Source organism: Gopherus flavomarginatus, chromosome 1, assembly GCF_025201925.1.
Source record: "Gopherus flavomarginatus isolate rGopFla2 chromosome 1, rGopFla2.mat.asm, whole genome shotgun sequence".
Taxonomy (NCBI): domain Eukaryota; kingdom Metazoa; phylum Chordata; order Testudines; family Testudinidae; genus Gopherus; species Gopherus flavomarginatus.
The window spans coordinates 258,032,535-258,051,699 of record NC_066617.1 but is presented as its reverse complement, the minus strand read 5'-3'; the positions used below and the strand labels follow the sequence as shown (position 1 = coordinate 258,051,699).

The 19,165-nt window shown below is 39.7% G+C and overlaps 1 protein-coding gene across 3 annotated transcripts in view; it reads right to left on the bottom strand.

Annotated features, from left to right (window-relative positions):
* Positions 1–4,048: 4,048 nt before the first annotated feature.
* Positions 4,049–19,165, bottom strand: part of RASA3 (RAS p21 protein activator 3) — a 207,707-nt gene continuing 192,590 nt past the window's right edge. For all 3 annotated transcript variants that reach the window (XM_050921823.1, XM_050921832.1, XM_050921842.1), the window contains 6 exons: positions 15,732–15,838; positions 14,093–14,175; positions 10,415–10,623; positions 8,634–8,737; positions 6,949–7,132; positions 4,049–6,293 (listed from right to left, as the gene is read on the bottom strand). In XM_050921823.1, the coding sequence (XP_050777780.1) occupies positions 6,218–6,293; positions 6,949–7,132; positions 8,634–8,737; positions 10,415–10,623; positions 14,093–14,175; positions 15,732–15,838 (763 nt within the window). In that variant the 3' untranslated portion in view covers positions 4,049–6,217. The remainder of the gene's footprint in view (positions 6,294–6,948; positions 7,133–8,633; positions 8,738–10,414; positions 10,624–14,092; positions 14,176–15,731; positions 15,839–19,165) is intronic.

Sequence of the window (19,165 nt, the reverse complement as noted above, 5' to 3'; positions counted from 1 at the left end):
TCATAGCAGCTGGAGGCTGCCTCTCCCCTATTTTCTCTCAGTAACAAGTCAGTGTTTCTTATTCCTGCATTCTTTATTACTTCATCACACAAATGGGGGGGACACTGCCACGGTAGCCCAAGAAGGTTGGGGGAGGAGGGAAGCAACGGGTGGGGTTGCTGCAGGGACACCCCTTAGTATGCCATGCAGCTGATCATTTCTGCGGGATCTGACATGGAGCGGCTGTGCTCTCTGGTTCTCTGATACACTGGTTCTCTAGTACACTTGCCCCATATTCTAGGCAGGACTGACTCTATTTTTAGATACCATAAAGGAGGGAATGACCCAGGGGGGTCATTCCCATTTTTGTCTTAGCGCCCCCGGCCGACCTCAGATAGGGGCACCCATGACAGCAGCAGACGGTACAGAACGACAGATAACCGTCATCTCATTGCCAATTTACAATGGCACAGCAGACGGTACAGAACGACTGATAACTGTCTCTGCTATCATGCAAAAGCAAATGAATGCTGCTGTGTAGCGCTGCAGTATCGCCTCTGTCAGCGGCATCCAGTACACATACGGTGACAGTAAAAAAAGCTGAACGAGCTCCATGGTTGCCGTGCTATGGCGTCTGCCAGGGCAATCCAGGGAAAAAGGGTGCAAAATGATTATCTGCCGTTGCTTTCCCGGAGGAAGGAACGACTGACAACATTTACCCAGAACCACCCGCGACAATGATTTTTGCCCCATCAGGCACTGGGATCTCAACCCAGAATTCCAAGGGGCAGGGGAGACTGCGGGAACTATGGGATAGCTATGGAATAGCTACCCACAGTGCAACGCTCCAGAAATCGACGCTAGCCTCGGACCATGGACGCACACCGCTGAATTAATGTGCTTAGTGTGGCCGCGTGCACTCGACTTTATACAACCTGTTTTACAAAACCGGTTTATGTAAAATCGGAATAATCACATAGTGTAGACGTACCGACACAGTTTTTACATTCTTCACATGTTCACATGCTTCTGATGGATCCCTCCGTAACTGCACCTGCTGTGTTAGCAAATTGAAACAACTTCCTAGAGACACTAAGAATACTGCAGACAAGGGTAGGGAGCAAGTAATCACACCAAAGGAATGTAGATGTCAGGTAGCTATGCCTTGCAGGCAGCCCTCCCTTCCCCAAATAAGTCTCTTAGCAAAGAGCTCTGTTTTTCAGATGGACATGATTTCTTACCAACTTCTTGCAGGGTCTTCTCAGTCAGGCTGGTGAGCTCAGACTTCAGTGGGAGGCCACTGACACTTTTACTTCTGTAAAGATCAGATGTTTCTGTGAGGACTCTATGGACGCCAGGTGCTATTTTTGATAGTTGGACCCCCTGCATGTATCTCTTGTGTGATGAGCTTACATCCTTTTCCATTTTGGGATTTTATGTGGTGGAGAGTCACAAGACCTTAAAAGTTACCAGGCAAGAGCCATGGTTTCCTGATTCTCACTTGATGTACTTACTCAGTGAAAAATCTTGGTGTGTGTGTGGCATTTAGTACTCCTGATGTTAGATATCTTTGTGACATCATAAGCACCATCAGAACGTCATAGCAGTGACATTTAAAGACCCCAATAGAGTTTATTGAATCACTGAAGCTGCTGCACTCCATACATATTCCACAAATGCACCGTACACATTTTCAAAAGAAGTGCCAGGATTTTAAACATCAGCTAAAACCCTGTTGGCAAACCTGGGAAGTCCCATTAGAAGTTCTGTTTCTCTAGTGTGAAGTTTTACAGACAAATGTGCCAGATAAATCCATTTCAAACTTTCCTTTTTGGAATGTGAAGCAATGTGTTCCCGCCTGCCTGTTTGGCCTGGAAGGGATCCAATAGGGGGCCTTTTAAATTCCTTTATGAAAACAGATTTTTGTAGTGCACTGAACATTGCTCCTAGAAATGGGTTGCAATGTTCTTGACTCCAATAATCCAAAGAGTTAATAGCCTGGATTGTGAATATTACTTTGTTTTCTACTTAAAATTATTTGCATCTTTGAGCAGGAATGTTGGACTCGGGAAAGGAAAGAGGACAAGATCACCCGCATCCACACACTGTTCTAGAGTTTATTTTTAATCTCGGGCAATTAGGAATGAAAGGTACCCAGACTTTTCCCCCATTCATGGTGCTTTTCTCTCTGACAATCAGGTTAGTCAAGTGAGTATCTGGGGCCTATACTAAACTCACTACAAGGAGTAGCCAAAAGCTAGTTAATAGTCACAGAATTTCATAACCGGTGCTCTTGCATAGTTGTTTTGCAGGGAAAGTGCAGCTTTGAAGGTTAATATTAGTTCAACACTTACATGGTAGTAAGAATCTAAAATAACTTGAGTTTTGTTTCCAGGTGTGTCAAACAAGTATACAGTGAAATATGGAGAGCATTATTTGAGGCGGGGGGACACAGGAGAAATGCATTTCAAGGACTAGAAAGAACCAACATCAAAGTCACCGGCTGACAGTGTCTCATTTGCATTTGGTTAGAACGCATCCATTGTCTGGCCTAACAGAGTGTTCTAGAATTCAAGGACTCTAGACACTGTCCAATCTAAGAATTTGAGAGTTGGAAAGGGATGTCAGAAAATTCAAACTTGGGAACTGGAACAAAGATTTAAATTGTATTCTAAGTTAGCTCTAGGAAAGCAAGAGCTGATCCTTAACTAAAATGTGGATTAGAGCTGGATTTCTGTGAGTCAGGATAAAGGTCTGCTGGGGAGTACGTTCTACCTGTACAAAACCTGGTGTCTATCGAGGTAAGGAGATTTTAGAATCCCTTAAATATGGGGCTGTATCAGCAATTCTTCAGTCTTATTTCAAACAGTTTTATAGCTACTGGCTCTCAGGACACTGGTAGCCCTTGATGGTTTTAATGTTTCAGGACTGGCCATTTCTCTGGAACATGAGGGCATGCTGGAGGGAAAGAGAAGGACTCAGAGGAAGGTTTGGGTTAGCTTATGCAGGCAGAATGAGTTGCATCCTGCTCTTCTGCTCCCTGACCAAACCTTCTACTCTGCATCTTTGTACTAGCAGTGTCAGGGTGGGCCAGAGGCAGTGCAGGGAGCACACATTGGCAGGGACAGCGAGGTGTAGGTATCCTGGCATGGCATAAAGCAACCACAGCAGGCCAGGAAAGCCAACAGAGAACAGGAAACTATTGGAGGCGGGAAGGCCTCTCAGAACAGCATCAAGGGCTACCAGTGTCCAGAGAGGGGGGTTGAGTAGAAGGAAGGCAGACTGAGCTGGGAGTAAACTCTGCACTTGTTCTTCAGTGTATAACCATAAAGACTGTGCTTGTTAGAATTCTAAAGGTTATAGTTCCAGGTTAGAGTTCTGCATTCTTGCTGTAAATGTTTGGTCTGTTAATTAAAGAGGATCTCTGAAGCTATAGCAATTCCACACTGAAATCAGCTTTGGTTATTGTGGTAAAAATCGCTAGCCAACTTCTCGCTCCACCACAAATGATCTTCTTTCCTGCTTCAGCAACACAGATTGCGGTGTACCTGTTAAACCACAACTCCACCACTCAGCTAGGGAGCGGTTGTTTAAAAATGCTCTTCTGCCAGAAACGAGTTGGATCCCCATGACAGCCACTCAGATCCGTTGCAGTAAGGAGTGGTTTCTTGATCATTAGCTGGACTTCTAAGCATTGTGGCAGATTATCTTCTACAAAAGTGATATTTACCATCTCCTAATGTTCCTACAAAGACTCACCAGTAGAACTGTGGTGAATGCAGCTCAGCACAGAAAATCTTGCAGTTTATGCTTAATTCATAGAAGCCCTGGAGTGAATGAACTAACTGCCACTTGGAGAAACTGAACATTCAAAAAAGCAATTACTTAACAGACTGAGTTACATTTTTTTTTTTAACATTCACACAGTAATTGACACAGAATATGCATCATTCACTAAATGCACTGCTCAGCCCTGTACCCCCATGCTATACTAGCTGACGTGATAGGCTACAACTGTTATCTAGTCTTTTCATTAAATTTGGACTAAACTTAGATTAGAAGGACACACTTTTCAGAAATAAAACACTTCTTTTAATTGGCAAGTAGAACACACATCACAGATTATTAGTATTTTATAAACAGAATATTAAGTTACAAATACAGGTTAAAATTGCAATTAAATGGCAGCTAACAGCTTGGAGTCCAAAATTCATGTTCTGCAACACTTTTCTATTTCCCATCCCCCACTCTTCCTGGTGACAATGAATACATGATGATCATCTATTGGGATTCTGCTCTACATCATCTTGTACGCTCCAAATGCAATGAGGACACTGTTGAAGATTTATTTGATAACACTTTAGGAAAAGATACAAATATCTTCACATTAAAAAGCTGAAAGTTTAATATTTTCTGATCCAATTCAATTGAAAAACAATAGCCAGTTCTGCTGCACAGAAGCTTACGACCCATACCTTCCAGGACATCGCTTGGGCTTCCGTGCAATCTCAGCTAGATGCTTATTGAATCAGATCCTTACAGAGGAGAGTTATGGCATACAACTAACCAGCACACATACATATATATTTTTTAATTCCCCTCCTCAATGTTTGTTGATATTACTGAGATACATAGTTCACTCCACTTCCTCTACACTCAGAATGCATTAATACACAAACTAATGTACTAAAACTTAAATTACGTTTAGCCAACTTTTATTTACATATTTTTTAAAAGATTTAAAAAAATCTTTCCTGGAAAAGTATAAATCTATATTCCAAAAAAACAAGTGATGCCAAGATAGCATGGATCTCAATTTTTAAGCATTATTCAGTAGCAAACCATCTCCGAAGACTTATGCTTGGGGACTTGGTGTATTTCATCTGTCAGGCACAGGGCTCTAAGCACTCTCCCTGCTGCAGTGGAAAGCAGTGACGGTTTTCAAAATCAGAACAAATTGTTTAGCCTCCCCTTAAAATATCAATTGTTGTTGTAGCCATGTTAGTCCCAGAATATTAGAGAGACAAGGTGGGAGAGGTATCGTTTATTGGACCAACTTCTGTTGGTGAGACAGCAGAGCTTACACAGAGCGCTTCTTCAGGTGTGGGGAATGTAAGCTTGAAAAGCTTGTCTCTCTCACCAACAGAATTTGGTCCAATAAAATATATCACTGTCCTCACCTTGTCTGTCTAATCTCCTTAAAATGGCACTTCCAAAATAGCTATTCAAATCTTACTGTGACTAGATTGTATAGCAAACTAACGTCAATCCTAGACATTTTCTTTTACCTACTCTAATTCATTTTAGTTAATGTCATTAGAGAACCAAGATTTCATATTGAAAACAAAAGTCCACTGAAGGTTTTGTAGAAACAACTCTGTATCTCAAAAATATCAAGGAGTACCATTCGGATCTGGATTTCAATTAAAAACTGTGCATCTTTAACAGAAATTATGCTACTGTAAAAATAAAAGGCCTGCTCCTCAACCAGCTCTCAATAATACAAGCTACAATGTGGGAGACGACACTATACATCTGAAGAAGTGGGCTGTAGCCCATGAAAGCTTTTGCTCAAATAAATGTGTTAGTCTCTAAGGTGCCACAGGTACTCCTGTTCTTTTTGTGGATACAGACTAACACGGCTGCTACTCTGAAACCTAAAAAAAGAAGGGCTTTTTTACCACTTCCTTTTTTAATGTAGGCATTAAAAGCAAAATGTTGAGAAGCTTTTCCTAATATAGCATGCAGATGTGTGACACAACATACAATAACCAGGAACAACCCCCCCGCAAAAAACAGTAACAAACAATTCTAGAAAATGCTGCCTTTCAACAGCTTGCTTGGTTTCAGCAATGTAAGGAATTGCCAGAGTGTCAAGATGAAGTCCACACACCTTGATCATTGAACTGATCGCTAGATTCCAAGAAACCAAAGCAAATATAAAAACATACACACACACACACACACTCTCTCTCTCTCTCTCTCTCATGCACACACACAACAGCAGCTGCCTAGAAGGCAGAGTTCAGTCATCTGTGGATAACCAGATGAATAAAGTGCATAGCAACTATCGTAACAGTTCTTGGAGAGAGAACAACACACTTAGCAAGTCCCAAAGTCTGTAAGCTTGACACTTATCTACATTTTGCTACATGTGGCTTCCCTTTTACTTTAGTTTTTAAGTTTGTCGCTTCATTGATTTGACCCTTCAGCGCCATCCTGTGATCTCCTTCACACTTTAAATGGAATGTGCTGAGATTTCAGATTGCTGCCTGATGTAACTCTGGAAACTCTTGTCCCCAATAGGATGTTCCCTAGAAAGGGGGAAAAAAGTTGGAGGAACTGTTATATTTATATTGTATTGCTTGTTGGAATAAAATCTTCTGACAATAGTTATACTGTAACAGAAAACCATAAAAGCAAACATTTATTAGAAGTGACGTCAGTTAATTTCAGTTATATTCATGTTGTAGCTGTGTATTTGAGTTGAACTGGAGGAATTCCTGGGTCTGTTTCAGCATTTGTTTTTTAATCTCAAGTATACCCAGAGCTTTGAATGGGCACTTTTTTTTGATACTCAGTATAAATCTAAATAAATGGATGTAGCTGACTGAACTAATATTTTCAACTAGCTCGGTACAATATTCAGGGCTAAACAGAGGCATCTTCTGATATTTAGCTGACATTTTATGGGCATGTATTTCTTTTTTCCCCTAATAATCTTGCTACAGAGTTTTCGCATTTCATACATTTTTGTCTTCAAATACTTTTTACCACTGTCTCTATCTTGTCAAAAGAAAGCATTTTACAGATTATTTATACACCGTTCCAAGTACAATCAGACTAAGCCTACGTTAACATCTTGTACCAGTTGCAGCTGTCGGATTTTTCCTACTCTATTGTTTTGAATACCAGAACGTAACCAAATCACATTCTGTTTTACAGAGCTAGTAAACAAACTATACTTACTGGCTTCCATATTTTGTTTTCTTGAATTTATCCCTCTTGTACTGAGCATGTTCCTGTTCCAAAGTTCCAACACCGTCTATGATCTGCTTTAGTGTTTTATAGGTCTCCTTTGGGTCATCAATGATAAATGTTGAATATTCTTCTTGTTCTGGCCCATCATATACAGATTTGCTGCCACAGGCCTCTACGAAAGCAAATAAAAAAAAAAAGGTAGGACAGGCACACTGTAAAAAATAGTTTAATTGGGGTCACATATGCCAACCAGTGTCACTTTGCTGGTAATTAGAAACTAAAGTTGGTCTTGCATTAGAAATTAAGTACTATTGATTAAGAAGCAAGATGCATTCATCTATGTTCCCAAGAGGCGATTAGAAGTCTATGTGTGAATTTTCAAGAGAAGCTTAACTATAACAATTACAAATCGTATAGTCATGAATGACATTGCACAGAAGTGCTGCAAAAAGGATCATAGAACAAGCTGAAGTAAATCAGAGCCTCAATAACATCTGCCCCAAATGAGAACATTCTAGAAATGTGAGAAGTCACAACACTCACTACACTTTCTGTGCTATATGTAGTTTTTTTGGCCAAGTGACTAGGACACCTGCAATTGCCTCATAGCATGCTCTACTTTTGTGTTACAATGGGGCATATGAGAAGTGGGGAGCGGGAACATTTTAATCTTTCTGTATTTCACTGGTTTTCTAGGTTTTCTTCTGTTTCCATCTCAGTTTCCCAGTTACCTCTTCTTGCTGAGCCGCCTGGGTCAGAAGCAGGGTCTTCTCTGAATGCTGAAACAAGATGCTGCTTCTGGAAGTGATGATTCAAAAATGGAGGGGAGATAGGCAGAGATTGGCAGCTCAGAAGTGGTAGGAAATCTTAAGTTTGTAAATGCATGGTGGCCAGAAATGATTAAAGTACTTTGCAAGCTGCACGTCTGACACTTCTGGCTTATATCAGGTTATAAAATAAAGCACTATTTAAAGTTGAGCATTGCACTTAAGGCTTCTCTGCTACTCCATCTACTGAGTTAGGATCTAAAGTTTGGCATATTGTAACGCAGAATATTTTTCTGGCTTGCCCAGCAGCAGTAGCTTTTTAGGCTGTTCCTTTAATTACTTTTATCCCTCACTGTATATCCCCTCCTAGACACTTGAAAAGCAAAATTGGGCTGGAAAATACTCATTTCTTATATATACATGGAGTCATGTTCCATTGATATATCCAAAACAGCCAGTGTGGGAAACTGCTTGGATTCAGCATGCGCCGGGGAATCGAGTCAGAGAAATATGCACATGGCTTCTGGTAACATAAAACCACGTTCCACTGAAAACTCAACTTGGCTGCTTCTTCCTTACAAGATCAATACAATTCTAGTTAGTGCACAATCTAATTTGCCAATTCAGATCATGCAAACAATGCTCTATGCCTAAACTACATTAGGGTTCTGGGGTTAAGACCATATTTCAAACAACTGTTACACAAAACAATCTTTGCATGTGACTCTTCCACTGGGTACCAAAAATAAGTCACATAACCTTCCATGGCAGCAGTAAAAAGTTAAATGATGATCACACTGTTATGCAAATATGTATCCGCACAGTTGGTCTAGAGGTATCGGGAGCATAAAATTAAGTTATTTTCTTATTTTTAGAAGCAGTGAAAGGACACTTCTTCATGTTCACCTTGCATTTTCTCCAATTTAGGCATATATAAGTTGAAAAGGGAGTAGATGCGTTCAGTTTCTCTATCTCCATCTATGTCTAGTTGTATATTTGCAGGGAGGCCTCTGTAAAACATAAAACAGGGAGGCAGTGATAGTACCATTCTCTGTCAGACAGCTTTAAAAAAATCTCCTTTACAGCACAAGAGCAACACTACATACCTAATATCATGAATATGGGAGTGTGAATCATCTTCATCTTTATATTCAGGCATTAAAAGCAAGGTGTTGCTAAGCTTTTCTTAATCCTGCAGATGTGTGGCATACCACACAATAACACTACAAAGCTAACATAATAGGGGCAGAAGTTTGTATCATTTTCTTCTTTAAAAAAGTGAGTATTCAAGAAAAGGTGCTAGACTCAGTGCTAGACTGAAGCGGTCTCTTTTTCCACAGACCAGGTCAGGGTGGTCTACTACGCCACACACTGACTATCCAATGTGTCTACACTTTAACTCAGAAAAGAAGATTCTTTACAAATATTCAGACCTTTTGGGGATTAATGAATGTGGCTAGGCAGACAGATATAGTGAGAAGATAGCTAAGTCTCTGGCTATTCAATTCTTGGCCTTGGAGGGTATGTCTACACTGCACACTAAGTTCAGGCTCTGGCTCACATTTGAATCCAAGCTCCCATTCCGTCCACACAGGGTACGTTTACACTGTAACAAAAGACCTGTGGCACGGCTACGACTGGCCCAGGTCAGCTGATTCAGGCTTGCAGGACTTAAAAAATGGCTGTTTAGATGTTCAGGCTGGAGCCCAGGCTCTGAAACGCTGTGAGGGGGATGAGTCTCAGAGTCCAGGTTCCAGCCTGAGTCCGAACAGTTATGCTGCAATTTTTAGCCCTGCAGCCTGAACTATGCAAGCCAAAGTCAATTGACCAAGTCTCCGAGACTTGGTGCTGATGGCTTTTATTGGAGTGTAGATGTACCCACAGAAACAGTCTGAGTCAGGTCAGCAAGCACTCAGGATCCGGCCCTAGAGATCAAGCCCTGTCATTTTGCTGCGTGGAGACAGCTCAAGCCACGGACCCGAGTCACAAGCTCTGCGTAATGCAGTGTGGACACAATAGAATGATTGAGATACCTGGGTCCAGCAGTTATAAGCCCAGGTTTACAATGCACTTTGGACACTCAAGCAGGGGCTTCAAAATCCTGAGTCCCCAGGCCCAGGTCCCACAGATCTGGATTTACAATGCAGCGTACAATGCAGGTTTACAATACAGGTTACCAACAACCAGGCTATTAGTTTTTGTGAGGACAACAGCTGTTCTCTAGGGACGGGAATGAAACCACCAACTCATTTCACACAGGGTGCTGGAGACCCTACAAATAATAGCAGCATTGGTTTTTGTTAGTCTAGATGTTGTCTTCAGTTTAGCATACGAGCAAGGAATGGAAAGCCGCTCCTTCTGAGCTGTAGGCTGTTTTAGGAGCTTAAGATTTTGAGCTTTCATACTATGGTTTTGAATTTTATCCTGTACTAGATTTACTAATGTCTCATGTACTAAGAAGACAGAGCAATTTAACCAGGGTCCGAAGATGCCAGTTGCACTAGGTATGTGAAGAAGATTGGGATGACAACACAACCGATCTAAGACAACAGCTTGTTATCTAGAACCCAGAGATACCCAGGCAGCTTGCACTTCTTCACAAATATTACCTATTGGGAGGCCACACTGCACATATTTAACATGTCCTTGGCAGAATTTAAAACAAGCAGTGTCCTATCAACTCTTACCCAGTGCAGGGTGTACAGCCAGGAGTATTATCTGCAGTGGCCTTACAGCACAGCCAGTGTCCATTAAGGTATGCGGAAGGGTGGTAGACTGTGAGGCGTTTCTTGTTGCACTGGCTAACTTTAGTAAGTATGTCAATCCAGTCCTTGGCCTCGACACAGTTATTTGCCTGGATGTACAGGACTCTCTCAGGCTGAATCACTTGGAACATCTGAAAACAAAGAAATAAGCCACAGACTGAACCACCAAATTAATTAACACTAGAGTCAATTTAAAAGAATACAAACTAAAGGAGGAAGTCTTAACAGCATAAACCTCTATATTAGAAGGTACAGTCTGATCAGTGGATTATTAAAGGAAACAGGAAAAGGTTTTAGACCAAAAGATGCATCTAGAAGCAGCAAGAAATCCTATTAAACACAAATGGATCTGTAAACTGAAAGATTAATTAATTTCTTTAAAAAGAAAACCTCTCTCTTTGTGCAACTTGTTAATCTTGCTCCTACAGGAGACAATTTATAAACAACTGAGATTAATTTGCTTGCGGAGTAACACACCCTTACAGTGATCAAGAGTCACAGATACAATTTGAGTAATGTTGCAGCTTCAAGTTTTGGAAGGCTGACAGAAAAAGCAAATGCTGGGCTGAAAGGAAACACTCTTTGTAGTGGGAGGGGGAAGAACGGAGTTTGCAATCAGTCGCCAGGCCTATTTTGCTTTAACTGACACAAAATGAACCTCTTAGCACTTGTTTTGATGTTCTTTCCCTTTTATAATCACCTGTATACAATAAATATAGCCACTAATAAAGTAACAGTAAATGAATAAAGCTTCCTTGTGAATACACAGGGGTGTGTTAGTGGCTCAAATTATTAAAATGTTTATGTCATGTTAATGCTTAGGCATTCCAAATCACAACTGGGATTCCATTTTGTAGATGCTGTATGAACATTCATGAAGACACAGTCCCTACCCCAAGCAGATTGCAATCAAAGAAATCACAACCACTATCAATCCTTTTCCATGCTCTTCCTTCCTCTTGCAAAGGTAACATTTCAAATCTAATTCCTTTGCCAGATAAACTGATAGCTAAAAATCTGGAAAGTTAACGAGATAACAGCTGGAAAAGCAAAATCAAGAACTTGAAGTTCATATAACTTTGCTAAATATTTAGCATTCACTGGTTTTCTTTCCCCTTTCATGTTTAACTAAGTCCCCCTTAAAATTAAAATCTGCACATTACTGTTTGTATATGGCTAAGTATTATTTCCCATACGACTGTGTCCTCAGGGTTATCAATTTTTTTTGTATAAACCTTTCTGAATTACAGACACAGAGATCATTGTCCCAATTTGTACACGGACAGGATAAGGGACAGTATTTTAAAGGAAGCTCACTTGAATGCATGGTATCAGTTCAGTCTCTGCTCCCTTTATTACACTTTAAGGTTTCTATACTTTGAAACTAGGAATACCCTCCTCTATTTCACAAGTGAACTTCTTGATTTAAATGGAATTTTCACCGCAAGACAAAGGGATAGGAAGGCTTCAGTTGGCATTTTTTCCTGTGTTCAGTATTTTTTTTTTTTTTTTTTACAGATACCAGACACCAAATAAAAAGAGGGGCACTTCACCACAATACTGCTATAGCAATTATTAGTGTGAGCAGCCGGGCATGAGCAAAGTATGGACAAAATGCAGTATCCCTTTTAAAAACCTGCCAGGACAAAAAGTGCTAATTTGAGGTGAGACGGGAATTGCAAGTCCTGGGCATGCAGCTCAGCTCCTGTTTAACACAGAGCTGTAGGAAAGTGAATTTTAACAAACTGCTTAGTGTAGCAGAGCTCTGTATGTTACAACAAAGGAACAAATTTAGAAGGGATATGTGGTTGTGTAATGGGATACCATTATAAATGACCTAATGTATAGAAACTGTTACTGAGAAGCCAACAGTTAAGCCAAGAATTTCAAGTAGCTGCAAGACCTTTTCAGGCTGAAAAAGCATCAGACACAGCACTTGTTCTTAAAGCAATATTCTGCAAAAGACCAGAAAGTTACTTGTAAAACAACTCTCTGCTCAAAGATCCTGAGGACTTCTTGAAAGAAGAGAGGCAGACTAGCTGGGCGTACAGTGCCCTTACGTGGTCCTGGCATCTACCACACATTATGAAACTCATTAGGAATGATGAAAATGGGATTTGGAGCAAGATGATGAACACGGATGCCAAGAAAATATTTATAGTATATGTGGATCTTTAAACTTTGCATCCAGTATGGAGAATTCACATCAGCTGCATCAGCAGCAGGGTTTTAGAATTCTGCCCATATCATTGTATTCTATTTCTATATTCTAAGAGAAACAGAAATTCTCTGATATTGAAAATAATCCAGCAGAAAGCCTCATTGGCCGGGGAGGTGGGCAATAGCATATTCTACCATTTCCAGGAGAGACTTGGGGGAATTTTATCTTGAAATATGTTCAAAGACCTGCATTTCCCATGCAAAAAGGAATGCTTGACTTCAAAGCACGGTTCCATTCTGAAAACTATGTAAATGTTGTATCTTTTGGTTTTTATTCAACAAATACTTAAGTTAACTATGCAGTGAGGAGGTACCCTAAGAAACAGTGAGCTACAGCCTACTGCATCTTGTTACAGACAAACAGAGCAGTGCCACTGTTATCACATTACAGACAAACAGAGAAATGCCATTGAGTTGAGCGTAGGGTCTCGCTTTGCTCAGCCAATCAGTAAAAATGCTATCACCGGTCTGGTATCTGGTCTAAGCCTGAATATTACCCACCCTGGTCCTCAGAGCCCATGTAATTTAGGAAGTGGAAGGATCAATTGACACAGAAGCTGGAAGTCATAACAATTTATGAATAAATACCTATTTTAGATAATGTTTAGAGACAGATAAAAACATATAATTAATTTTATAAGACCTCTCAGATCTGTACAGTTGGAATCATGATACCTATGGTAGCTGACTTAAGAGGTAAAGGAGTATGAAAAAGGATTGTGACATCACTTAAATTCATATATATTTCTAAAAACAGTTTCTGTCTAATAGATGGAATACATCAAATACATAAAAGCATGCTCTGATACTCCACTCTTAAGAAATGAAGCCATCCTGCACACATGCCAACAGAACTATTATACCACACTATCAAGCTCAGATGGTGTAAAGTTTATATTGGCAAGTGTCTGAAATCACACCTCTCATTCTCATATATTCTATACTAGATACATACATGCTATGTCATTATTCTATGAAGAAATGCTAGCTGATAAAGTATTGCAAGATAATGTGCTCCATTGTAAATGTAAGGAGTTAATTCATTCCCAAGGATCACACCTAGAGCTGACAGGAAGGGCAGAGACTCAGTTGCCTTACCTGTGTCCAACTATCTAGAGCCTAGACAGCTGATCAGCAGTGAGTGGGCAATACTAAGTGTGTGCTGCAGATAACTAAATTCGGATACTGCTGACAGGGCCACATTAAAAATCTCAATGGACTTCACTTTTGGACACCCATGCTACTAGATACAGAACAAGCAGCTGTGGCTGTACGTCTTCCACTGGAAATCCAACACGAGTTACAAAAAGGAAAGAGGAGATTTGGTGAGGGTGGGGGACCAAGACAAATCCAACTAACAGTTGAAGATGACCTACTTACATTTTTCATTTTAAAGGACTCCTCCTCCAATTTCTCCACTGCCAGAATGTTTTCTATCGGAATGCTACACAGTGGGTGATCACCTGCAACAAACAATTGCAAACTAAAGCGGCATAACTGTTCAAGTGTCCCTTTGCCCTCTGCTTTTATTAAAAGCCTTGCTTTGATTTCTGTGAAGGAGGAGTTCAGTGTGACTGCAGGAAAGCTTGTTTTACTGACATGCTGTCAAAGTCTCAATATTACCTTAATTTCATTTCTGTTTTTAGCTGCAAAATGTGCCACCACCAAACAGCTTCAAAAATCACCTATTCAGGCAGTGAGTGGGGAAGTTGCAGACAGAACATTTTCCCTCAAGAGGCAGCAAAAAAAGGGAATCCTTCTTGTTGGTGCAGGTGATTAAGGATGGTGGGCATGATGCAGACTTCATGGTTGAGTTAAGTGATCTAATAGTTAATGGAATCTGCAAGCACTCCCTCAGCAAACGCACACAATAGGAGGAGTAGCTGTTACTCTCTATTGAATAAAAAAAAATCTAAAAAATCTAGCTGGAAACTCCTGAAATAATCTTTATAATCTTAATCTAATATTAAGGATTTTACTTATGAACAAATGTTTGAAAGTTCAAAGCAAGTACTCAAACCTCAGTGTGCTTCTGTTAATAGTGGTTTTTTAATTTTGTAGCATTTGCACTAAAGAGAGAGTCCATTTCTGGAATCCAATTGACAAGTGATAATGAATGCAACAATAAGAAAATTAATTAATTCAATAAAAGATGGGCATGTATGTGCCTGAGAATAATGAGACAATTAATACAAATCAGCAGTATTCAGCAGTTTCTTGTCAGTGGTGATTTTGATATTAATTACATTAAAACAGCTTATTTTACCCACCTGATGTAACCACACAGTGAAATATCAAGCACTGAGAAGTGAGGCAATTCCAGAAGTTGCAGATGGATTTCCTCTACAAGACTAACTCGGCACAATGCCCACATGTAGTGTTTTCTGTTTTTCACTTGAAATGTGGGCGCCAATGTGTTATTTATTGTTGTTAATGTGTACCATAAAATGTGCAGTTACAACCTCAGCTCCCTGGAACTGCCTCACTTTTGAGTGCTTAATACAGCATTCCAAACCTTAACAATAAATTAACGCTAGGATATCAATTTGTGGGATTTGGCATTGTCCCATGCAAACCCAAACTCCAACTTAAGGTTATTACAGCTATGTTCTGTCTTCTCAGCCCGTATGATAAACAAGAGTGAATGCACACAGAGTGTATGTTAATTACTGATAGGGCACTGTAGAGATTTAGTCCATAAACACATTCCAATAAGCATATGGTTTAATTCATATCAAAGCATTCAAATTCCACCCAAACTCTCTGAAATCATTAGTACGAAGAATACACAGAAAGAAAAAAAAAAAAGATCTATGTGCTTTTAAAAAACATCCCTCTCTCCTCTCAGATACTTTTTCTATGTATTGTATTTTCTGCAGTTACAGATTTACAGAAATTAGGTTTTTATTGTAAAGTACGTTACCAAGGAGTTCCCTCTGTTCTCTTACACAGTTCTGTATGCTTAACCCATTGTTTTATTAGTGAAAAGTTAGAAAACAGAAAGGCAAACCTTTGTTACCTTTGCTTTTCTGATAGGTAAATTCATGGTTAGTCAGGCGAAACCATCTCTTCTTGAAGTTTTTCATACCAAATCGTTTTCTTCCTTGTGCTCTTTTGATCATAAACCTATTGTAAATGGGAAAGCGTTGTTACCGTAATGCACTCAGTTACAATCGCAAGTTGTCAAACTCCAAGAGAACACACTGAATACTTTCTAATACTAGGTTCCTGCCTATGCTACAACTTGACCAGTTGAAAGTCTAGCGAGAGATGTTACCCTGCATCTATACTAGGAAAAGAGAGGAACTTAGCTAGCATGTATTTCCTACGCTTAGCCTAACCCTACCACTTTTCCCAGTCAAGACAGAGTCTAAGAGGCTTAGATGATTTTCAACACCTAAAAGAGATGTACTAACGAGGTTTTGTCCAAGAACTGTCTTATGTGATTAACTCACTCCTACTCTATAAATAATATAAAATGTTGAATGTTTCGGAACTCCATTTTCAACTAACAAAGTGATGCTGCAGTTAGAAAATACAGATTTTTATCCCAACATAAACTAGCCTGTTAAAAGCCACTGCCACTAGTAATTCTGAGTTTTTCATTTATTGATTTGTGGTTTGTACTCTCAGGTAGCAATTAACTTACTAAGAAATATATTATACCTACTATATGTTTAAGCACCAAATTAACCCATAATTTCAAGGTAACGTAGGAAAATAAGATACTGATTTCATTATGCTCTGTACAACCTTTAATGAAGACATATATATATAGACACACACACACACACACAGAACATGTGTGCCAGAGATGGAAAGGTATTTTACACAATGTACAAGTGGATTCATATGTACAATATGCTGTACTGGATAAGATAATATAACAGAACCATTAAAAACTACTTGCTATCAAAGCTATATTTATCAGACATAAAGGTAGTACACAGCACAATGAACACACACAATACAGAGAAGTAATAGGGAGTGGCTTAATGCAAGGGAGGATTTCACTACATGTGTTTTCACCAGCAGGGGAGCCAGAACACTTTGAATAACAAACACCATAGTTTGGGGAGGGATAGCTTAGTGGTTTGAACATTGGCCTGCTAAACCCAGGGTTGTGAGTTCAGTCCTTGAGGGGACCATTTGGGGATCTGGGGCAAAAAATCAGTACTTGGTCTTCCTAGTGAAGGCAGGGGGCTGGACTCAATGACCTTTCAAGGTCCCTTCCAGTTCTAGGAGATTGGTATGTCTCCAATTATTAATTTTTTTTTTTTAGTTCCCATTTCTGATAGAACATCCTTAGTCCCAAACAATGAGAACGTGTCAGGCAGACCAGGAACCTAATAAAAGCCTCCTTCTCCAAAGCCTTCCAACCTGAATGCACTCATGCCACTCTGTTTAGTATTGTGCTGTATTGTTCCCTGCAGTGCATTTAGACTGTAAACTTCTTGGGGCAGAGGCTTGTTTTATGCTTGGCATGCCCCATTCACTGTACTGTAGGCACTTACAGAATAATATAACCATTATGCTGGTTAAAGTCCGTCCATACCCAGAAGGTTTGGATAGTAACAGTTGCTTCTCAGTCTTTATTCCTGGATTATTTGAGAAAGACAATGGAGCTTTACATCTGACAGTGGGTCGAGGTCTCCTAATGTCAACCAAGTTGATGGATCCCTTCAGGGTTTGAAGTCAGGCAAATCTCAAAACGAGAGTGGCTGCCTAAGAAAGTGGGGCTGGGCCGTCTAAGGAATAAACTCTTCATTAAGTTCTTCTTTTTGCCATGCAGACATCCTTAACGGTGACCTGCACATACACATGGCGTTCTAAAAATAAACTCCCTTTTAGATGGGTGCACTCAGTACCCCAGAGTCAAAAGCACATTTCTAATTACATTCCCTCCTTTTATTTCAAAACTACGCATTGAATCAGACACTGGTTTTCTCTCTTTTTATGGAAGATCCTGCCTTTGATATTAGAATAGGAGCAGCTTTAAAGCCTGTAAGCTACCTACAATAATTTAAAACAAAATGTCATGCTTTCATTACCTGGGTAGGCAGGCCGAAAGTACTTCAAGGTCAGTTTAAAAAGTATTTCCTTGTTTCTAAAATTCATGTAACATTTGGGGAATTGGATTGAACAAATGCTCAAGACACATGAAGGAAAAACATTATCAGAATTAATTGGCTGAAGAGACTTTTTATTTCTCCCCTTTGTGGTAGATTTAAATGAAAATCTATTTCAGTTTTGCTTGGCCGCATCAGTGTGAATGCCCTTCGTGCACGAGTATGCAAGGAGAAATTACTTTCAGATCTTTTCCTTTTGGAAAGAGGCCAACAGCTATTTGTTGAGCCGTGATGGCATGCTCGGTGCCAGCAAAGCACAAGCCAACGGCTAACCCACTCATCTTGGGACCTAGATGGTCAATCAAAAGTGCACACTCTGCAGGGTGAGTTACAGATGCTCTTTATATAGAAAGAAAAAAGATTAAAATTAAATTACATTAAAAAAGTAGAGCAAAGGCAGGTAGAAAACCCACTCGGCAGCCAGGCAATTCCTCTGGAAAAATAATCAAATCAATGGTTGTGAGATAACTTGCCTTTTTCAATGATAAGGCATGACAATTACGAGATAATGTGGGGGAACTAGCCATCTGCAGACCACTCTTTAACCTTGAAAAAAAATTATTTGTATGTTGCTGAAACAGTGCCTAGAAGATGTATGCTGACATCTTAAACACTTACAATGAGGTTTTAGGAATTTGTATACTAAACGTTAAATAAACTCCAGCAGGCTTGAAGCCTCTGCCTACAAATAAGAAGTACTTTACCATTTTCAGCATCTTTTTAAAAAAATTAGGCACTGTTGAGATGTATGTGACAAATTATCTCTGTTGGTTTTACATTGGCATTTCAGTGTTCTTAAACAGAGAAAACATCCTTCCCAAATTTAAGTTAGATATGTTTTGCTATGAAGGAAGGACACACTGCCAGCAGGTAGCTATGGCAAAGCATCAGCTGTCCCTACCATCTTACCTGCATGAACTATTACCATCAACTTTCTTTACTGTTAGTTTAAGAGTCCTTATAACAGCAGCCAGCAGGCCGAGCAAGAAAAGACAGAAAAAAATCAGACAAGAGCAAAAGAAAGACAGAGGCAGAAAAGTCATGTTTAAGAGTCAGAGAGGAAGTTACAAATTCCACATTCATTTTCAAAAAGCAAAAAGTATGATAATGCACAGAATTAAAACAGACATGCCAACTTCTGGGGACTCTAACACAGAAGTGACGCGAACTCTGCAGGCTAAATAAAGGGGATATTCACCATTAAAAGTTGTCAGCATTTTCAATGCAAACCTAATATTATTTAGTGATTTATAAAATCTGTTGTGAAAATTTACTCTAGGTTGCAACTTAGCTTACTAAGCTCAGGAGAAATTTTCAGAAAGGT